The 16688-nt window shown below is 38.8% G+C and overlaps 1 protein-coding gene across 5 annotated transcripts in view; it reads left to right on the top strand.

The window, feature by feature from the left end:
* LOC131052783 (protein BUNDLE SHEATH DEFECTIVE 2, chloroplastic) overlaps positions 1-16688 on the top strand; it is a 155717-nt gene that overhangs the window by 87235 nt on the left and 51794 nt on the right. For 2 of the 5 annotated variants that reach the window (XR_009107517.2, XR_009358243.1), the window contains exon 5: positions 4056-4137. Coding sequence is in view for 3 of the 5 variants with exons in the window: in XM_057987407.2 (XP_057843390.1) it covers positions 3192-3270 (79 nt within the window). In the remaining 2 variants the exon portion in view is untranslated. Of the gene's footprint in view, positions 1-3171; positions 3556-4055; positions 4379-16688 lie in introns of those variants that run through there. The other 3 variants (XM_057987408.2, XM_057987407.2, XM_057987409.2) reach the window with 3 other exon arrangements.

Below are 16688 nucleotides of genomic sequence, written 5' to 3'. Positions count from 1 at the left end.
AGGCGAATTTATTGAAGAGCAATTGGAGGTGGAAATTAGGAGTTAGCTGTTTGATATTGCAGGTCTGAGGCAAATCAGTTTTTCCCCTTCAAACCCATGATTTTGTTCACATTTCATCATTAAGGCATCATATCATTCCTTGGATGACAGCGATAGCACTGTGGATATTAGGTGATTCATTTAGTTGCATTTGGGAGGAGAAATAAGTAGGAATTGGTGGCCAAATCAGTTCTGAAGTAAAATTGTATCAGACCCCTCATACCCATGATTTTGCTTCTAGAGACTCATCTTTGCATTGAACCTCACCTTTGAAGATAGTGCTATACTTGGAAGGAGAAGTCGATCATTTTCAGAGGTTTAGCAAGGGTTTGGAAGCTGATCATTATATATTATCAGACCTCCATCTCTACAGCAGGGGCTATTTTGAGACAAGTTCGATTTGGCAGATTGGAGGTTTCAAAATTCATGATATTGTTTGCTTCTTCAACTATCCAACAAGGCGATTTCCTCCAGGTGCATTTGTCATCATTCTATGTACTTTTTCAGATAGTTGTAATGTTCATGGCTGTCAAATGTCCTCAGAAATTCTGAGTAACAGATGTTAAGTGTCTGGTCACTGGTGAAGATATTGTATGAGTTTATATGATCATTTCCAATTGAAATAAAGGAGGAATAAGGTTGCATTTCAATTATATGATTGTCTGAAGATTTCATGGCAAATGTTTGATGTAATGACAGCTAGCTGTAGGTATATGTTTTTATGTCTAAATGAATGTAATGGCTTATAAACTAGTTGCATAACCATCCTAGGCAATCATTCTATCATTAGAAGTCATTCATTAATGGGAAATATGTGGTTGACAACTTCTACACAAGTCTGAAAATTCTGAGACAGTAAAACAACATAACATGCAAAATAGACAAACTGCATAACACGCAGTTGGACAGTCATTTGTTAGCAAATATTCCTTGCATTTTCAGTCAATCTACTGCAGGGGTTATTTCATGGCACACCAAAGTATGATATTAGTCGATGAGTTCACTTTGCATTACATTACAAAAATAAAAAGGCGGGGGGATATCCTTTCTAAATATATTTTTTGTTTGTACTTTCATACTTGGGATACCAAAGAAAATTTTATTATTATCTTCCAATTGGTTCCTTGCCAACAGTGATTAAGAAGGTGAGACATCCATCTAGTATTGCAATCTTTATATGAATGCATGTAGATGTATATCATTAATGTTCATCATGCAGAGGAAAAAGAGGTCAAACAAACATCACTAATTAAAATTCTAAACAAAAACTATTTCGGACATTTAGAAACATGCAATTATCAATGTTGCTAATCCCCTCTTAAAATTTGCTGGGTTATTTCCCCAAATTTGATTATGGATGACTACATTTCTAATTTTTTTGTTTTTAAAATTAATTTGCCATTGGTTCATTAGTCACTTTTTTCAGTTTGCAGAGCCAACCATTTACCATTTTGTCTAACTACGCTACCATTTATATGAGATGTAATTCTTTGAACTTTTTATTCTTGATGGATTAGTTTTAATCCCTTCCCTCGGTGATGGATCTAGTAGATAGAATTGAAATGTCAGAATCTGGGCAAACTATGCAGTAGATCCCAGACAAACATGACAATTAAGACTGCCTATTACTCCCTGCCAGAAAGTGTTAGAATTGTGCACACCAGGATGCAATCTTCATGAGGACAGCAAACAAATTATCTCTCATGAATAGATAACAGAAAAGCAAATGATTTTTTCAGTGACAGCTCATCATACAAAGATGTTTATCAAAGAAAGGGAATTCCAAATTTTCATTATTTATTTTAGCTATGTCAGGAACAAGAGCCTCAAAAAATGAGGAGCTATGATCGAAAATGGATCAGCATGTTCATTCATCAGTTGGCAAGAAAGGGAGTTGAAAGGATAGCAAATGGCTTGTCAATTTCTAGTTGCTGAAGACCCTTCATAAGGAGTTAAAGATCTAAATTACAATATGATGACTTATGATTTAATACAAATTATACGACATTTCAGAGAACCACATCAGGTAGTTTTGAGAAATTATGATCACGTTTTGATATCACTAATGGTGAGTATTGACAAGGAACAGCATAAATTTCCACCCACAAGGAAGTCTTATTGCAGAAGCCAAAACCCCATATGATTGCAGAACTACTTGAAAATTGATAAGGAAAACAGACAACCCATTCTATCTGGTCATCACTTTTCAGAAAAAAATACAACCATTTTACCAGGCAAATTGCATCCACATGATTAACTAATCACTTCTTTCTAGCAACCAATAGAATCTCTCCGTGAACTGGCAAAATTGTATTTTCAATATATAGAAATGAACATGCAACTGGAGTCTTGTCCTTGACAGGTAGGTTATCGTCTTGAATGTTTTGGTATGTGACTTGAGTAAATTAAGGGTCAATTGACATTTTGAAGTTGAGGCAACTCCAACAGATTGTGGAATGATAGGAGATGCAAAGATAGAGATGAAACAACATCAACCTCATCTGTACATCCTTGTGAGATGAGAGCATCAATGAATACAGGTATTCGTTGGATATGTTGGGTAATAGTATGAGAGTAGGGTGTTATGAGAGAGCAAGTCTTTTCTGTAGCACATCGTATATTTCAATTTTCAATTCTCATGGTCAGTTTTAGTAACACTGGGTTTTCATCACATGAATTTGGGTATCCTCTGTATACATGCATATAGATAGTTCTCTGACTTTTGCTTTTGATCTCCATTATATGTTGCAATTTGGAAGCAGTGTTGTCAAAGAGAACTTTAGTACATAATTTTTCACGATATGTAGTAGTTTAACATGATCATTTATTTAACAACTTATGAATCAAAGTATTAATGTGATTTCAATAGTTCAAAGTTGGGCTATTACAATGCAGTATACATAACATATTAACATCACACTGCATGGTGTTACATGCTAATTATACATTTTTCCCTCAGTTTAATTGATGTTCATGTCATAAGACATCATTTCTAATTATGATTCCCTTTCTTCTTTGTCACATTGATTTGAGGAAAAGGAGCTAATTTTTTTTTTTATGTTTCTTCTTTTACCTTTTTTCACTTTTATCATTTCTGATTTTTTCTAACCCCTATATAATATGACATTATAGACATGGATTTTGAAATGCAGAGGTAAAAAGGAAATGTTATGTGGAGAGTGCAATGGAGCAGGTTTTAAGGGAGGATTCATGAACACAACAGATGAATAAAAATCACAATTACTGATTAGCAGTTGATAGCTGTTTGGCATTGGTATTTATCAAAAATGTAGATTAGTGTAACTGTAAAAACACAAAGGAGAACTCTTAATTCTTGGAAAATCATTTTGTACTTAAACTTTCTGGAATTCAGTTAAATTGCTTATACATTTGTTCCCACAAAAAGGCTATGTACAAGGAGTTAGGATATATTAATGAATGATCCTAGAGATGAATACTGAGAATATCTATATGCAATGAAACTAGTTTTTTTCGCAATGCAACCATTTCCATGGGTCGGCATTTATATTTTCATTTCATTCCAAACATGATGAACACTTTATCTATGGCTAGCAAAACATGATGGGCAAAATGTTGTAAAACTGGACTACAGTATTTCCATGTATGAAAAGAGGCAAAAATATCAGACTCGTAATTGATAAAACAGTTTTTTTAACTGATAGTTTTGAATTTTTTATTTTTCTTGTATGGGTAACCTAATTCTTTACTTTCAAAAGATACAAGGTACAAGGACAATTTTGTTTCTCGCTTTTCCTATATAATTTGTTTTACTTGAAACTTCCCATTGAAGTTTATTCCTTGACATTTTAAAATATATGTTATTTTTGGCTCAGGATCTTCCTTTATTAGTCAACTCTTTAATCCTCTATTATTACTTTTTCCTTGCTTGCTTCGAAGAGTTTGATCTTTATCAATATGACATGCCATCAATTGTCTTGTTTCTTTGCACTTAGATCACATCTGTCACATAACCAACGTGAACTAAATTGTTTCAGTTTCAATGGCTGATGAAAAAAATGATACGTTCTTGATTAAGACAATGGCTGCTTCTTGGGCATCTCTTCAGCACATATTTCGGTACTTAATATTGGAAACCTTATATATGTTTTCTTATGCATCACTCTTAATAATTTAATTGTATTGATATTAAAGGAGGCAGAGCCCCATTTAAAACGAGTCTTACAGTGTATCATTGACATAGAACCATGCATGGTATAACCTGACTATATCTGAGAAAAATTATTCATGATATTGCATACGAACTTTTTGCTTTTTTCTGTTTTTTCCAATCTATAAAACATTTGTTTAAATTCTAATATGGAAAGCCTAGTGAGCACAAATACTTTTATGTTGCATATGACAAAGCTAAAGTTAGCATCATGATCAACTCTTATATTTAGCCTTCCAAACGTATTTGATAAGTGATCCTGATTGAGAGTGACTGTAGCTTTTTGCAGTCATATAAAGCCAACAGAAGAAAACCCAAATGTATTATTCCTTGTTGGGATCTCCCTTGGCATCCTCTACAATAATTCTAGCTAATCAGAAAAATAGTGAATTGACTCCACTCGATGGTATTTGCTTAATATTGACCAATGTCCTTAATGTCCTTGTTCCCAAACAACAAAATTCCCAATCATAATGTTATTGCCTACTTGATGATGCCTTGGTCTTCTCTCTTCAACTAAATAGACCTCCCATAATATAGCTTTGATCTCCAACAATCTTGAGTAAGATTATTAGCCTCTAAAGAGATGTTTACTTTATTCTTTGGAATGAAATAAATCAACATTTTTAATCTTATCCGTAGCCAATCATTCCTAAAGACAATTGAACTCTATAGAAGAAACTAGGTATGAATGTAATGCCCCCACTTTGAAATAGAATTTAATGGTAAAAAAAAATTATAAAATTGTAATGCAAAAGAATAAAAATTAAATTAAAATTAAAATCTAAAAGAATATAATTAAATATAAGTTAATGAATGGTTAAAAGACATGGAATGAAAAGTTGTTACTCCCTCAAATATGAGATATAAAAGGGAGAAAAGAACCTCATTTGAGAGGGGGATAATTTGAGTAACTCAGCTAGAAGAAGCCAAAGGAATGTGTGAAGTAATAAAATCAGACTTTGATGCTAAGAAGAGAACTTGTGAGGAGTTAGAGTTAGAAGTAGAGACCAAACAAAAGGAGTGTCAGAGGCTAAAAGAAGATATGGCAAATCTAAAAAAAGAGCTTGAGAAATGCAAAGAAGATCTCAAGCTGAGAATGAAGTATGAGGGCAGCATGGATGCATTAAACAATATGTTGAATAAGCAAAAGAAGAACAAAAATTCAATTGGCTTGGGTTGTGAGGTTGGCCATTGTTCTACAAGTGCCGATACATCTAATAGAGAGATAAACTTTGTATCCTCTAGTCGGGATGGTAATGGAAAAACTTTCACAGTTGCTGCTCCAAGGAAGAAGATATATCTGACTACAACTGCTGATAACATGAAGATGAAGGTTGCTGCAGATCCAAAAGGAAAAGGCAAGCTCAATGAAGATGGCTTCATCAGAGATAAGGATACAAGAAGAAAGTTTAGGAGACCTCCTGCTAGAAGAAGACCAGAACATGCTGCTCTCAAGAAAGAGAACAAGAAGAGATCAAAAGGAAAGATTGTTGCAAATGGACAGCCCAAGGCCAACAACAGAAGAAGAAGAAATGAAACAGGCTAGTTAACAAGATCTCCACACACTTGGCAAAATAAATCTGTAAGTTACCAGCCCTCCTTCTCTGGTATTGTTTTTCATGCAAAGATTATGGGCATAGAGAAAGTGGTGTAGAAAAGGGTCTAGGAAAGGCCAAACTGATTTTTCTAGAAATAAAAGTGTAGTTTGTCATAGATGTGGTGCATATGGACATAGAATATCAAGTTGTAAACACATGCATAGATCTGCCTACATCTATGATAGGAAGAGCTCACTTAGTGCTTCAAGAAATGTAAATATCATTTGTTATAGCTGCAATAAAATTGATCATAGGAGTCGTGAGTGTATAAGAAAGACTTCCCAATCCAGTGACAAACTCTCAACTTTCCTCTTCCATAAAAATGTAATATATAACAATCATGGTCCTCATGTAAGGAAGGGTAGATATTATGAAAGACAAGATTTGGCATGGAACAAAATTAGAAATGCTCCTGTTATGCCAATAAACTATTTTGTTCCATCTGCTGGTCACATGAATGTAGATTACAGGAGAAACCAAATCAGACCATCTACATCTAGATACAACAAGAAGGGTAGTGCCTCAAATGTGTAGAACAAAGGTTCTGTGAAGGTATGGAAAAGAAAGTGCAACCAAGGAGATGAGAAAGGGAAGAATGTTTCTATGAGCCAGCATGGTGCTTTCCATGCACAAGTGATATCTCCTCAAGCTTGAGGAGGTGTAGGATCTTAGGGGGAGATTAATATTGATCATATCCTTTACCCCCAAATTTTGAATAGGATAAGTGCAAGGATAGGATGTTGTAGATATGAGATAAACCAGCTTTGAGAAGAAGACATGGTGGAAGAAGATGAGATGGCCAATTTTATAGTTGATGCCTTGGCAGTACATCAAGATTTAACATTGTTGGCATGATGATCTCCGTGAAAAGACACTAGGTCAAAAATGCACATCTGCATATGTAAGGTTGATTACTGTTGCAAGTGCTGAAGATATTTTGAAGACGTCCACATTGTAAAGATGGTTGAGTGGTTGAGGACAATGTATATTGAAGTTGAATTGACAGTGAACGTGGAAACAATAGTCTGTGCATGAAATAATTAATTCTATGCTATGTGCTTGCAAGGACAAAGACTGCAAGTAGATTGATTGATCCAGCAAGGCATGAAAAGAAAAATAACGGAGCTAAAAGTATGTGTATAACAGATGGAAGAAAGCAGAGCAGATGGGGTATATTGGTTTTGGTTCTCAGAGGGAGACAAAATGCATATGCTTGTAGTGGACCACAGGGGGAGCTGAGCAGACTTGATCAGAGTTTATTTTTGTAATGTTGGATCATTTCCAACATATATTTTAATAATGGTTTATCTAGCATTTAGGCAACTGAGGTGCATTGGTTTAGGGGGAGCTTATTGATTACTTTTTGTTCTTCTCAGGGAGGGATCTGAAATTTTTATAAGCAGTATTGGCACTGCTCTTTATATTTTAATAATGGTTCATCGTGTTCAGCTCTACAGAGTCACAGGGGGAGATTAATGAATTGATTCTTCACAGGCTGAGTCATAAAAGGCTACATCCAAGTTGAAAAGTTTTAGCAGAGGTATAAATGCAATGGTTCTCAGCAGAGCAAATGATACACAATCATATTGATTATACTCAGGCACATCAAATGAATCAAAGGGGAAGAAGTGTTTCAATTGCCTAATGTAAGTTTGATGTAGAGAATTTTATTTTAGCAGAATACATGGCCTGAGGGGGAGCTTATTGATATCATGGTTGGAAGCCAGACCCTTAGCCATTGTTGTCAAAGGGGGAGAGAGAAGTTTGTGTATTGACATCAACTCCAAAGGGGGAAATTATTGGCATTAAGGTTGTCATTGATGTCAACATGTGTGTGCATGGATTGATTTGATGAAGGTTGTAGGTTGCAGAAGACGATTGATGTCAACAAGAGAATTGTTGCAGATAGGTGAGCACATAACACGTAGGTTATGTAGTCATGCATAACACATTATGCTACACAAACGTTGCAAGCTACAGAAAAGATGAAATGAAATGGAATGCAAGAAAGATTGAGTTGCAGAGGTGATATTATGTGGAATTCATGTGCTTCAGTGTTGGGATCATATTCCATATTGATCTCATAATGTGTTTCGTCAATCGGTTTTCATCTTTGTGAGTTGCAAATGGAAATGTTGAAAAACTCTTGTTTCTGCAGTTTTCGACAAGACTCTTTTCCTGTCGTGGTGACATTGTTTGGATTTCGGTGTAACTTCTTATTTCGACATGACTGCTATCATCCTTCGCAGACATCAAGCTTTATACCGATATGCTTCCCTTTCGATGTGATATGCCTTTGGTCTTGGCGACATCCTTCTTTTCAGTGTAAGGAGCCTTTTCAGTGAAACTTTTTCCCCTCTCTGTGATCTTGTTTGCTACACCGAAACCATTCTTTCTTGCTAGTGGGGCCCTCCCTCTTCAGGCTCAAGTGTGCATGTGGCGGTCATGGGTTGGTTGTGTTTCGAATGTGTGGGCCACACGATGAAAAAGTCTCTTATCGGCAATCGCTCCCAACCGGAAACATGGAAGTTGTTCTTGGTTTTGATTTTTGGCCGACCTCCGACCTCCGATGGTCGGGCCCACCTTGCCTAGGTGTTCATTGTGTGCACGTGTCGGCAGTTGGCTGGTCTGCGTTGGTTGTGTGAGCCCCGTCTCCCTTGTGCTCCGTGGTACTTTTGTGATGGTGGTTGGTTGGGTCTCCCATTGTGTGGGCCCCGCAGTGGTGAGCCAACAGAAATGCCTTTTTGGCATGACTTGCCCTTTCGGCAAGACCTTTTCCCCTTTAGGTGAAGCTTGTATCTACCCCGAAATACCTTCGTTTCGTTCTGACCGGGAGAGGTCTTCGAGACATGCAACTCTTTTCGGTGTGACCCTCTGTTTTGGCAAGACCAAATTTGGTTTGTGTAGAACCCCCACATCTTGTCCATACCGTTCTCAGGGAGACCTTCATGGCATCATGCCGATATGCCACTTTTTGATGTGACATCGATGTTGTCACATCGACAAAGAGAAGCGATATGTTCCTTTAGTGCTTCCTCTATCGGGCCCACATCGTCCAGTGTTTGCAGGTATCCGCATGGAAGATATTCATTGGTCCAGGTTTGCGGATGATGTGGCTATGTGGGGCTCTCTCTTCTTGGTTGGGAATAGGCAAAAGTCTTTTTCAGTAAGACCAAACCTGCTTCTTGTCGGCTTTTGGAGATACACTGAACCTTCTTGGCTGTGAGATTCGATGCGTCTTGCCGATAAGGTCTTCCCTTTTCGGTGTAAGTTAGCACTTCAGTGTAACTCAAATAGCCCTTTGCTGACCCGTTAGGACTATAGCGATGAGCTTCTATTTCACTATGAAGCTTGCAGAGTCTGGGCAAAATATCTCCAACAATAGAAGTTGACCAATCGACATGACTCTTTTCGCTGTGATGAGTGTCGGGTCTTGGCAAATTATTCTCAAATGCAGAAATCGACTAAATGGCAGGTTTTCTTCTTACCTGTGGAAGCCGATAGTTGAAGTGTCCATGTGGGTTGTTTGACCAGAAAAGACTAGATGATGTGGAAGGTTAATTCAATGACGTGGAGCATGCATAATGGTTGAAAGGCAATCAAATTTGTAGATGACATTGCGTGTAGAAATGGAGAATATAAATGAGGTCAGTTTCAATCCAATTAGAGTTGAAGAGAAGGATTGAAGCAACATTTATGGAGGTCAAGTTGAAGAGGGAGTCGTTGATCTTTTTGAGGCTCGAGAATTCATATCAGTCTGAAGAATACTAAGTCTAGTAATCTAATCACAGAGAATGATTTGCACATAGAAGAAAACTAAGAAGAGGCATTTAATACTAACGGCTATGTGTCTGAATGGAATGTACTGAGAATCAAATCTGCCTGCAAGATATGATTTCTTAGAGGTCGAGGAGATCAGATTTTGAATCCATTCTTGGAGGGAAATCTTGCATGTACAAAGCTGACAGAGCAAAGAAGGTTTTTATGAGATTTGAGAGCGGTAGATGAGGTTGTTGAGCTGGTAGAGGCAAAAGAGGACGGTGATAAAAAATAGAGAAGATTAATTTAGCTGTGTGAAGTAAAGTGAGAGAAGGCTCTTCAGTAGAGGTAGAAAAAAAGTGTATTGAGTTGAGATAGAGCATTCAGAAAAGCTAAGAGAAAAGCCAAGAGTGTTCACATAGAAGTGGATAAAGGTAGTTGCGGGGTTGCAAAGTAATTGAAGAAAGTTGCAGAGTAGAAAAGAAGAGAAATATAGGGTTGCAGAAGAACCAAAGAGTGCAGAGCTGAAGTATACAACTGTTGTGACCATTTCACACATCGCCCCATCGCAAATGGGGACCCCCCTCTTTTTGCTTGTTTTTCGCTTGTTTTCGCTTTCGTTTTTAGGGTTTTGTTAGTCAATTAGTTGTCTGGATTTAGGGCTAAGCCTTAGGGTTTTAAATCTTGCCTTTTCAAGCCAAAATCCAGTCGTTTTTGAGAGCTTTTTGAGCTTTCTTTTCTAGAATGCAAATTTTGAATGCAATGATTTCGCCAAAATGGTCTAATTTTCAATTGGAATGTTCATGCAGAGCTTAAACTTGTCTAAATGATGACCGTCAATATGAATTTTTGTCTGATTGAATATTTTGACCAAATTTTGACTTTTTTGAAGTTTGATCCTGGGCATTGGAATTGATTTGTTTTCGCCTCGTGAAGTGTTAAAATGTGAAAAATCTTGTTATTTTGGCCTGTAGGAGCAAAATCGCCCCTGTCCCTCAGTGAAGGACGGGAGCTCAATTTCAAATATCTTATTGTCCTTGCAGAGTCCAGACAAATTTTACGTTTGAAGTGATAGAGAACGACAAGATCTTTCATTTGAATATAAATTGAAGATTTTCATGAGCACAGAAAGGCCTCCAGGAAGAAAATCGCCCCTGTCCCTCAGTGAAGGACCGGAGCTACAATTCAAATTTCGCCTTGTCCTTGCAAGATTTTGAGAACTTAATGATTTGAGGACGTCCGAAGGAAGATACTTTGCCAAATGAATATAATTTGAGATGCAAAAACGAAGGAAAATGACCTATATTGACTAAATCGCTCCTGTCCCTCTCCAAGGGACCAGGGCGAGGTACCTTGTAGCTCTCGTCCCTCTCCTAGGGACCAGAGCGATTTCCTCCATTTTGCAAAATCCAGACAAGGGTCGAGGCAAGTTTACGTTCAAAAACAAGGGAAAACATGAGATGAGCACGTTGAATATAAATTGAAGATTTTTTGGGACGTCCATACCAGTGCTAAATGCCTAATTCGCTCCTGTCCCTTAGGAAGGGACCAGAGCGATTTTTGATATAATTGATTTTCTTGCAAAGTTACAAACAATGTCAAGGCATGGGCGGATAGAGGGAAGAAGGACGAATCCGTTGAATATAAACTTGGAACCTGGCAAAGTAAGATGAAGGCCACAAAGGAAGGACTGCTCCTGTCCCTCTCCAAGGGACCAGGGCGATACAATGGTGATGATGCGTCCCTCCAAAGTTCAAGGTCGTCCCTCCAAGGTTCAAGGCCGATCCAAGCCAGGACGAAGGGTGGCAAGGACATTTCAAGGCATTTCCATCAAGCGCAACGTTGCAAAGGTCATCACATGGAAGGATTTGCACTCTAAAGACCTAGATCGCTCCTGTCCCTCTCCAAGGGACCAGAGCGATATCTACATAATGGCGTAAATTTCAAAAGGCAAACAAGTTTTAAGTTACCAAGAGGGTCGAAAGGACATCATTCCACGCAATGAAGATAATTGCAAGTTGGTACAAACAAGAACAAGCATGTTATGATGAACTTCGCTCCTGTCCCTCAGGAAGGGACTAGAGCGATATTGATATATTAGATTAATCCATGCAAGATTTACGTAAAGACAAAGATACACAAGGTTACATATGCTCCAGGACATCGTTTGAAGGTAATTTGCAAGAGTTTTAAACGTCCAAACATTGCTAATCGAGGTAAAAGTCTCCCATCGCTCCTGTCCTTTGGACAAGGACCAAAGCGATGCTATTAAAACACTCCCGTTCCTTCAAAGATCAAGGCGAGGCGAGGTTAGGAAGTGCGAAGGACGACATTTGGAGGACATTGCAAAGAGGATCGAAGTTTAAAAGTCGCCAAGATCAAGGAGAAATAATGGATCGCTCCTGTCCCTCTCCAAGGGACAAGGGCGATGGTCCCTTTAATGCATCCAAGCACATAATGAAAGCGAATGGGAATAAGCGCAAAGGACACGAGCAATGATATTTCGAAGGTCAAAGATGCAAGGTGAATGTGAAAACATGGAGATCGCTCCTGTCCCTCTCCAAGGGACCAGGGCGATAATGGTCATGGGATGCATTTGCTCGCACAAGAAAAGAAATCCAAGTTCGAAGGACCACCAGATGATCGATTTGGGACGTGGAAATGAAGGAGTTGAACAAGAATCATGCCAAAAATCATGGATCGCTCCTGTCCCTCTCCAAGGGACCAGAGCGATGAGGTACGTCCCTTTATTTTCATATTTTGGTGCCAAATTAAACAATTCAAATTTTCTTTAAATGCTAAATCAATTTAAAAATTGAAAATCCATTTTTTATTGGCATTTAATATGGCGTTAACATTTATTAATTATTTTTGCCTTATTTAAAAATCGAAAGTTGCAATTAAAAAACGCAAGGCATTAGTAATTAATTATTTAATTAATAAAAAATCGATTTGAGCGCTCATATATGGAGGTCGGCCTTGTTATGTCATTGCAAATCATTTAAAAAATGGTTTTATTTTTATTAAGTCGGCCTAAGGGGTAAAGGATGCAAGCGCTATATAAGGGGGGTAGAATTATCATTTTCTACACCATTATTTTACCTTCCTTCATGCGAGTTGACAAGAGGCGAATATAGTGCGAGTTTCATTTATCCAAGGTGGCGAAGACACTCCAAAGGTGGTGCGAATTGCATTGAAGACCAAGGGTGGCGCGCTTAGACACTCCAAAGGTGGTGTGAATTGCATTGAAGACCAAGGGTGGCGCGCTTAGACATTCCAAAGGTGGTGCGACTTCAAATCCAAAGGTGGCGTAGACATTCCCAAGGTGGTGTGAGGCGTGCGAAGTGTGTTTGAAGAGGTGCGAATTTGAAGACCACACCAAGAGCGAATTTGAAGATCCATCCAAGACCACGCCTAAGGCGAATTTGCTAAGGACTTGGTGATTTATTCGTGCGAAATTGAAGATCACATTCTCTCCAGAGGTGGCGAAGTCAATTTTGAGGGGATCATATTGAAGATTATCTTTATACCTCAATTTTGCCTAGGCAAATTTTGTTTTTGCATTCTAGAGTTAGCTCTCTATCGAGGTATGGCGATTTAATTATTATTGTTTTATTCATTCATCGTCATATTTCAAATTTTGAATTTTAAATCTCTTAGCTCAATCGTTGTATTTTAGGAAATGATAACTCTAGGGACTTATCATGAGGTTTCCTAAAATCTATCTCTCTTATCCACGTTATTTATTGCAAAATCTATTTCTTATAATGAAATGTTGTGTAGGTATGGCAACCCCAAAGGCGGGAGCATCCACCAGTCGCTCGGCTCTCATGAAAGAAGATCAGAAGACTGAAGAAGTGGAGACCAAGATCGTGTCCAAGTGGAGCAACATTGGAGATACAAACTTGGGGAACTTTAGTACGAAGAAGTTCCGAGAGGTCCCTTACATCGGCAAGCCATCACCTGTCGCCCGGAGAATAATAGAGAGTGGCATCATCAAGGCGGCCGGTTTTCCTCCAGCTATTCAGTGCCACGAGTTGATGATCGAGTGTGCCCGTCATTACAATCCACAGTCCAGGACAATTGTGTCCAATGAGGGAAACACTTTGGCGTACCTTTCAGAGGAGGCCATAAGTGAAGCCTTCCATCTTCCAGAGCACAGGGACATGATATACAAGAGCATTGAAGGAGCCAGATCAGTGTACGATGATGATCCAGATGCTTGTCTAAGCATAATCAACAAGAACTGGCTACTCAAGAGTCGTCCCCGTCTGAGCAAAGTACCGAACACACCACACCGGATTGATTTCCAAGAGGAGTACAGAGATTTGATTACCATGCTCAACAGAGTTACAGGAGCACCTCATGCCTTCTATTTTGAGAAATGGATGTTTTATTTCATCCAGGTGATTGTTCAAGGAAAGGGTACAATACATTGGGCTAGAATAATTAGCCATTGCTTAGACGTACAGTTGAGAAGACTCAGGGCTACTAAGTCCTTCCACATGAGTTCATACGTCATCTATGCCTTAATCAGGAGCGTTGAGTACGCAGGACTACCTCATAGAGGAGTGATTGGAAGAGGACCCGGCGAGGTCAGAGTTTGCGAATCCTATACCTACTTGCATCATCCACCAGGGAAGAACTACAAGTTAATCAATGATACTTTCACGATGAACATCACCAGGACGTTGCAAGGAGGGATTCACAACAGATTATCTCAGGATGCCCAGGAGTTAATCAAGAGGTACGGTGCTTGGTTCATTCAGTTTCCCAAGTTCACTTACATTAGAGTGTATGGATGTCCTTTACCTCCATACATGTTGCCGAGATACCCGACAGACAGAATTGTGTTACTTGAAGTAACAAGGCAGTTGGCAGCATATGTGAAGGCATTCAGACACAGACATCAGAATGGAGTTCAGGTACCTATTATTTTGGGTAATTCAGTTGAGGTATGTCCCAATGTCTCAGCCATGGATGACGCAGAGAGGGAGTTAGCCTTGTATCCTTTTTCATCTTTTGCTTGGAGGAATAGTTTTGATCCACATGGACATTTAGAGGAGACGGTCGGTAGAAGATTTAGACCTGAGTACCAGATTGAAGATTTTATGATGAATCTCCTAGATGATCTCGAAGTGAAACGAAAGATACATTCTAGATTGCCTTTGGATTTCATCAGGAAATGTAAGATTTACAGAGTAGCCGACCAAGCTCAGGACAACGGCAGGCACATCCAATCTTCATATGATAGAGAGAGCAAAACAATAAGTTTGAATTGGAATGAGCCCGAAGCCGTGGATTTAGATGAATTGATGGCACCAGTCTTGTCTTGTACTCGCAGATGGGTAGACATTCAACATCAGAAGTTGAGAGAACAAGGCATAGCCATGTCTTTTACTTTGGAAGAAAAGCCAGCCGAAGGTGGAGCCAGTGTTAGTGAAGGCAATCCTAATCCTAGGAATTCAGGCGAAGGTAACCTTCGATGTGCCAGTGAGGGCAATCTCCATCCAAGAGGTTCAAAGAGAAAGGAAAGATCAGAAAAGAAAGAGCCTTCCAAGAAAAAGCAAGGTGCTAACAAAGATCAAACACCAGGTACTTCTTCCAGGCCAGAAGATAGAACAGTTCGAGTGGAAGAATCCATGGAATCGATGGTACAGAATGATAGACAGGAAGAAGAACAGGCACAGCATGTTTCATCCGATGGATCTCTCCAAGACTATGATTTAGATAATGATAATGAAGTAACATCTCCTCCCAGACAAGAAGAAGTAGTACACAAAGAAATTCAAGTTCAAGAGACAAGATCAAATATCCCAGATTGGTTGAAGGAAAGATTGACTAAGGTGATCGTAATTGAGGACGAGGACAGTGCAATCGATCTAGAGAGCCTTGTTGGACGTTCACATATGACAACAGAGAAGAAGAAGGCTACAAAGATGTCCAAGGTGATTCGAGATGAGACTGGATCTAGAAAACTGCAGATAGCTACACCGGCAGCAGACAAATATGAGGGTGAGATCCTAGTAGAGGACTATCATATACAGACTATTGAGTTAGGACCATCCACAGCAGAGCAGACTCTAGATGATGCCACCGACACATTTGAGGCACTGAAGGATAAGTTTAGAGAAGAAGTAGAAAAGAATAGAAAGCTTGAGAAAGAGGTCGGTGCATGGAGGACATATTTCAGTCACATCAATGAACCTTTGGGACGTCAGGATCCAGTTAGATCACCATTGCAGGCATTGCCCCTTCAATCAATCAATGAAGCAGAAAGATTCAGGAACCTGGTCCAGCGTACATGTGGTTGGATGGATAGATCTCACACGGTGGCCATTGAGTTTATTACAAGGATGTCGAAGATCACCCACCAGGCTATCCAAGTTCTTGAGATAATCCACAGATTGATGGCAACAGTAGCTGCATTTGCCCATACCAAGGACGTTGTCATCCCTGTCTTGAAAGTTATAAGACATACATCTAGAAGAATTTTAGCACAAGAGAGGATCTTAGAAGGTGATTCTCACAGTTTGTTTCAGTGGTCAACCTTACTCCATATAAAGAGTGTTCTCTTTGAGGACATCAGTGTAAGATGTGGTCAAGTTGAGGAGGTGATCAATCCGCTCCAGGACAGAGTATTTGAGGTACTTCGTACCATTCTTGGCAGAAGGATCGAGGTCGAGACAGATGTGGATTTACAAGAGTTTGAGGATAGGATCAAGATCATCTTTCGCAAGGACGCAGATGTTACAGATGAGCAGTATGATCAAATGTATGCCACCATGCTCCTGATTGATAGAACAAAGGAACTTGAACCCACTTGGGACACAGCTCTTCTAGATGCATTTGATCAGGTTATCCACTTAGAAGAGAGTATCAAGAATCTTCCCGAGATTCCAATCACAGAAATCGAAGGAATCGTGACAAAATTCATTGCATATGCTAAGAAGGAAAATTGGAAAGGGAATAAGATTCTAGATGAAAGGTTGTTACAGATGACATGACATCTTATTTCTCATTGGTTGATACCTCCTAGATTTTTGTGCCAAATTTAATATTTGGCTATGTATTTAATATTGTTCAGTAAAAAGGAGGTC

This window comes from Cryptomeria japonica, chromosome 6 (assembly GCF_030272615.1).
Source record: "Cryptomeria japonica chromosome 6, Sugi_1.0, whole genome shotgun sequence".
In the NCBI taxonomy this organism is placed as follows: Eukaryota; Viridiplantae; Streptophyta; class Pinopsida; order Cupressales; family Cupressaceae; genus Cryptomeria; species Cryptomeria japonica.
This window is presented reverse-complemented; position numbering and strand designations above follow the sequence as displayed.